This window comes from Pyrus communis, chromosome 11, assembly GCF_041283825.1.
Source record: "Pyrus communis isolate YQ-2024b chromosome 11, ASM4128382v1, whole genome shotgun sequence".
In the NCBI taxonomy this organism is placed as follows: Eukaryota; Viridiplantae; Streptophyta; class Magnoliopsida; order Rosales; family Rosaceae; genus Pyrus; species Pyrus communis.
In genome coordinates, this window is record NC_142575.1 from 30,196,599 (window position 1) to 30,202,500 (window position 5,902).

A 5,902-nucleotide genomic window follows, 5' to 3' on the forward strand; every position below is an offset into this window, starting at 1 on the left:
ATTTCTTTAAAAGTGTTTTTAATCATTTTAAAAGCATATTCAAACGAACCCTAAGATATTAAATGGTTTCGATTATAATTTTAATGGTAAAATTACATTATTTGCAACTGGAAAAATGAGTTTATTCTTAAAGATGAAATGCAATCATTATCCATTTTTATATTAAAGTTTGATTTGATATCTTCCAATCCTCTATATATACGCATACGCATTACTTGACTCTTGCAGTTTACATATATGTAAGCGTGTGTGTGTGTATTATATACATGGATATGCAGCTTATCAACTCATAGCCTCTTAGCTTGTGAGAACTGTGAAGAAAGTTAAACATGACCATGAGCACCCAAGCAGCAGCGGCCAAAATTCCAGTGGTAGATTTCTCCATGGACGGCATGAAGCCCGGGACAAGTTCTTGGCTCTCAATACGCGATGACGTTTGCCATGCACTTGAAGAGCTTGGCTGTTTCATAGCAATCCTGCCCAACAAACTTCCTTTGGAGGAGCTCCACAACTCCTTCGCTGGTGCATTGAAAGAGTTGTTAGATTTCCCCATGGACGTCAAAGTGCGAGACAAAAAAGGGGCCTATTTATCTATCCATCCTGCCCATGAAGGCTTGGGGGTGCTTAATAACACCTCTGAAGAAATTCAGAAGTTCACTCGTCATTTTTGGCCTAATGGAAACGATCTTTTTTGGTATGATTTTGTAGACATATTTATTACATGTCAACGACTCTCGTCTTTAAGATTTAAACTCAAGACATAATTATTTTTCTGTAGTTATTTAGTTTGTGGACCAAAATATAGATATATAGTTAATAGTTTATAGTGTTCCCTAGGATTTTAAATCAACGGTTCTAATTAAAACATTAGAAGCAATTTTTTGTTTTTTTGGGCAAAGAAGCAAGTATTTGTTTTTTTGGGCAAAGAAGCAAATCTATTTATTCTTCATCCTTGAAGGGTGAGTGATTATATATGCATTCTTTAGTCATCACCAGGTGACCAAGAGAACATTAAATTATATGTATATTAGTTAATGTTTGACATATTGACTTCACTTGTAACTTGCACATTGAGAAAATGTGGTTTATTGGCCAGTGAGGGTGCACTTGAGTATGCAAAAGCGATGGAAGAACTAGATCAAGTTGTGACAAGAATGGTATTTGAAAACTACGGTGTGGAGAAGTATCATGATGCTCACGTTCAATCAACTTCTTACCATCTCCGGTTCAATAAATACAAAAATCCCAAGAAAACTGGAATGGACGTGGGGTTAAAACCTCATACGGACAATAGCTTCTCCTCCATACTCCATCAAAATCAGGTCTGTGGTCTGGAGATATGTACAAAGGATGGCGACTGGATAGTTTTTTATCCTCCGCCGTCATCCGTTCTATACCTAGCCGGAGATGTATTTCAGGTACATCGATCTCGAAGTATTAACCTCTTCATGTATAATTATATAATTTCATGGATATTTTGACTCAAATTTCTCGAAATAGATTTGGAGCAACGACAGAATACAACCTTGTAGACATAGAGTTTCGTTGACGGAAGATGAAGAAAGATTCTCGATTGGTCAATTCACATTTATGAAAGAGGTGGTGAGCATACCAAACGAACTCGTGGACGAGGATCACCCTCGACTGTACAAGCCACTGGAACATTTAGAATTTTTCAAAGAAGTAAAAATCATTGACGGTAAGCCTGACCGTGTAATCCAGGAACACTGTCGCATTTGAGTTCTTTGGTCCAAGGTCCAAGCAGCTGGTTCCTCTTTTAACTTTTATTTTCTACTATCATGTATTTTCTTTTCTTTTATTGTTTCTTCCTTTTCAGTAAATTAGTTTGCTATCGTTAAATAAAGATGTTTTCTTGCAAGAGACCATGTAACTCAATTTGTTAAGAACATCCTCCTTAACATCTGTAGTCTTGAACGACCCTTCCAACACTGTCGCTTGTATTAAAGAAGAAAAAAAAGTAGTTTTCTCAATAGAGTATTGTCGCATTTGAAATGACCCAGCACACCTTGACTTTTCATAGTATTGGCTCTGGTGCTTCACCGTACAAATCATTTACGAACCCAAAAGGATTATCAAAATTCTAATAGCCATTGTCAAATTCGTCACCATAAATTAAAGAAAACTAAACAAAGAAGATCAAGATTTATGTACACCGGATGGAAACCAAAAGACCGCATACATATTTCTTTGATAACAGAATCCTTACCATCTTGACCGAAGAGTCCTCGTTTGCATTGCATCGTCAACAAAAGTGATGCTTTTATTACACTAATAGCTAAATCCTTCTGAAACCTAGGATTAGATTTCATGTCGATAAATTCAACTTGACAAGCCTTTGAAACCTTTTCACTTTCAAATTCTCTTGTTAGCCTACTCTATTAGGTGATTACACATGTAGCCAGAAACGTTCTGTGTATCTCTACCATTTAATGTATAAGGTAAAGAACATATTATACTAGGAGATGAAAAAGATAGATGTTTAACTGGAAATTCCTGCAAGGAACGTTGTTGTTCATACGCTTAGTGTTGGTGTCATAAACTTGGACAGAGTTTAGACTGAGTTCAACACGTACTTGATCCGAGTGTTGCTTTCTGTCGCGACACAATGGAATGGCCCCAGAGAAAGATAGAATAGGCATGCCAACAAACAGTGTTTGTGTTGCGAAAGTTCCGTGCAAATCTGACTTAACCAAATGATTGTGCACGGAATGGGACTTAGACCAAATGGTTGTGCAAATCTGACTTAACCAAATGATTGTGTACCTACCTCAAACAACAACAACAACAACTCATGCCTAAAAGGATAAATAGAAAAGTTGATTTTAGCCCACATGTGATGCATATTTTAGGGAAAATTAAAAAAAAAAAAATATCTTCAAATTAAACCCCATAGTATTCCGCATAACCACCATTTTTAAGGTGATGAGTTATATTAGGATTTTGAGTGAAGTTCTCACCTTCCACATGATAGGCTCACATTTTACTCAATTAGTATGCATTAATTTAATATTTTAAGTTGATTTTTACAATGTTCCATACCCAATTCATGAATCCTTTTTCTTTGAGGCAAAACCATAAGTTACATACGATTGACCGGGCCTAAATTGAAAGCTCCCAAAGACAAACAATAACAAACATTCTTACTAACTGCACACTGCACACTGAAAAGTGAAGAATGCATTCATGATGTCTCTTGGAGTGTCCGGGAGCACGACGTTAATCATAATACTAGTGGATCAATGCACGTATGGAACAAGCACAGCTTCTTTTGCTTGTCAAATTTTTCGGAAAAAAAAAATCAAAGGAATCAAACCATGCACATTCTCCATTTGGCGTGTCACCATAACTGAATCACTCTAAAGTTCAGAGTTGAAAGTAAAATTCTACAACTTAAAACAGCCAACTGCAAACATATTCATCTTGTACAAACAAATATGATGCTTTTACAACTCGGATAACGAAATCTGTTTAAAACCATGATTACTGCATCTCAAATAACTTCAACTAGACAAGTCTCTGAACCCCTTTGACAGGTTGACAATTCCTTGTACAACTCCTCTTTTGGACGCAAAGGATCATGAGTATAAATAGTCATCTTCTTCAAAACTTCACTGCTCTTTAGCAAGTATTTCACCGCTTCCATCTCATCCAGCTTTCCATTGAATCCCCTCATGGAGATAGTGTTGAGGTGTTAAAGCAAACAAAGAGGAACAAGCTCTGGTGGATTCCACTGAGGCTCCGAGGATTCCCTACAGATGTTGTCCTGCCAGTTATTTAAATGAATGGATGTAATGAGAACCATTAAGAGTTGCATGCTGGTATAACATATCATGAATGAAAATACGAACTTACTTCAAGTTGTAAGACAAGACATTCCAGATTACGTGCTCTCTTGAGCAGTGCCGTTAACAATTCCCAGTAGCAGCAATAATGAAGAACCAGTTCCAACTTGCTCAAATTTTCAAAGTAAGGCAGACAACAACCCTTTGTGAAAAAGACAAGTATGGATCAAACAGAAAGATATGCGGAAATTGAAATATGTTATGCACAATATACTCATAAAATTGCCAAAGGGAAGAAGAGGATATCAGCGCACGTTGTGTGTACATATAAGTATATGCAACATAAAGTGTCTACGCCCATGATTGATAGATCCTCGATCAACCTTAACTCAGAGAAGCCATGAGAGAACGAGAGAGAGAGAGAGAGAGAATGATAAATGAATTTCAATAATATATCATAACTGCCTTTCTGTTACTTACAAACCAAACTATATAGCAAGTCTCCCTAACTACTTTTATCTAATTACAGCTATACTAACAACCTTATTACAAGTATTACAGCTCAATCACTCAGATGATGACATCTGGCACGATCACAATTGCTCTATAACTACTCTTAGCTACTAGTAATCCCATTAGAATCCTAACAATGAAAGTTCAGAGTACCATGGAAGGAATGGTGCACATACTTCTCCTCATTAGGTTTTGTAGGTACAATGGAAAGAACAAGAACATAATTACAAAAAAAAGGGGACGTGTATCTTTCATTCCTCTTTTCTAACCACATAATCCTCTCTACAAATCATAGCATAAGGAACAAGTTAGGAAGCACATACCTTCAAGTAATGAGCTGTAAGGGACATATATTTGACATTGCAAATTCCTGCTAAGAGTGCAGTTGCATGGATGGTAAAGCGATGACCCTCATTTGCATCACGGTTATAGAGAGCAATAGTAGCTTTGGCTAAGGATCTTGCATTCTCCAGAAAACAATCAGTCAAAACATTCTGGTCGAGAACACAGTTTTCAAGCTTTGGGGCATACAATGAAAAAACTGCACTTCTCACTATTATTGTACGTATCCCAATTCCCAACTCATTTCTAATGTCTTCAGTTCAGGTGCGGAGACATTGAAATTTAAAACACCATCATTTCTATGAACTCCAAGGATATTCAAATATTCAAGTACAGGGCAGGAAGAAAAAAGCTTCTCCACTGAGTTATTGACAGGACGACAAATTACAATATAATATGGAGGGATTTGAGGCTTGGGAACACCCTGCTATAGGAGCATTGAAATAAAATTTGACGTCAGGTCAATTTCTTCAGCGTTTTGTACAGGAAAGGCTTTCAGGCAACTCAAAAACTGGGTCTGACTCAACAGAAAGATGGAGTTCAGCAACAATAAACCAAATGGCAGTGTGAATCCAAACCATCAATACGAGAGATATCCTCGACACTGCCACAAGAAAAACGGAAGTTTCAAATGTCTGAAGAGTCACGAAAAAAGATTACATTATCAACATATCTCAGAAAATCTTCATGGTAATCATCCTCATCAAAGACTAGACTGTGAACAGAAGTCCATAAGTTCTTCCATCTTCTAGATAGAATGGTGGTCTGCACAGCACATAATGTTGGAAGTGTGATGGAGAACCGCATCTGGCAATGCACTGATCCTTTCTTTAACAATTTCCTTATGCTTCAGCATTGAACTCATTTGAACCTGATTCTTTGTTAAAAACATGGTCAAATTGGAACATGCTGTAAATTCGGTAGCTCAAAAAGCTTATCCAAGTAATATTATGTCTTAGAGTTCTAGCTACTTTGAAATCGAAGAATACATCAAAGTTTTCAATCCTTCATGTCTCCTTCAATATCAATTGAAATAAAGAAAACCCTTCTAATTCACCCTCTGGTTGGCAAGAAAACCCTTCTAAATTCCTCATTATCTTCAGATGTCTAAGCATGAAATTCTACTTTCTAAAGAAAATAATTCGGTTGAAGCAAAATAACCAAAGAAGAAATAAAGAGTACATTATGTCAGAGATAAACAGTACAAAGGGTAATACTTGAATTTTCTATTATTTCTAAAACTT

General features: G+C 36.5%; 1 protein-coding gene across 1 annotated transcript; it reads left to right on the plus strand.

Annotated features, from left to right (window-relative positions):
- Positions 1-224: 224 nt before the first annotated feature.
- LOC137741326 (deoxypodophyllotoxin synthase-like) lies at positions 225-2,013 on the plus strand. Its single transcript, XM_068481047.2, has 3 exons — positions 225-694; positions 1,097-1,418; positions 1,501-2,013. Exons 1-3 carry the CDS (start codon positions 330-332, stop codon positions 1,738-1,740), a joined length of 927 nt encoding a protein of 308 aa, XP_068337148.1. The 5' UTR covers positions 225-329; the 3' UTR covers positions 1,741-2,013.
- Positions 2,014-5,902: the final 3,889 nt, after the last annotated feature.

Coding starts and splice junctions, on each gene's coding strand:
- LOC137741326 (XM_068481047.2), top strand. CDS start 330: ATGACCATGAGCACCCAAGCAGCAGCGGCCAAAATTCCAGTGGTAGAT. Junction 695..1,096: donor AATGGAAACGATCTTTTTTG/GTATGATTTTGT, acceptor TTTATTGGCCAG/TGAGGGTGCACTTGAGTATG. Junction 1,419..1,500: donor TAGCCGGAGATGTATTTCAG/GTACATCGATCT, acceptor TTCTCGAAATAG/ATTTGGAGCAACGACAGAAT.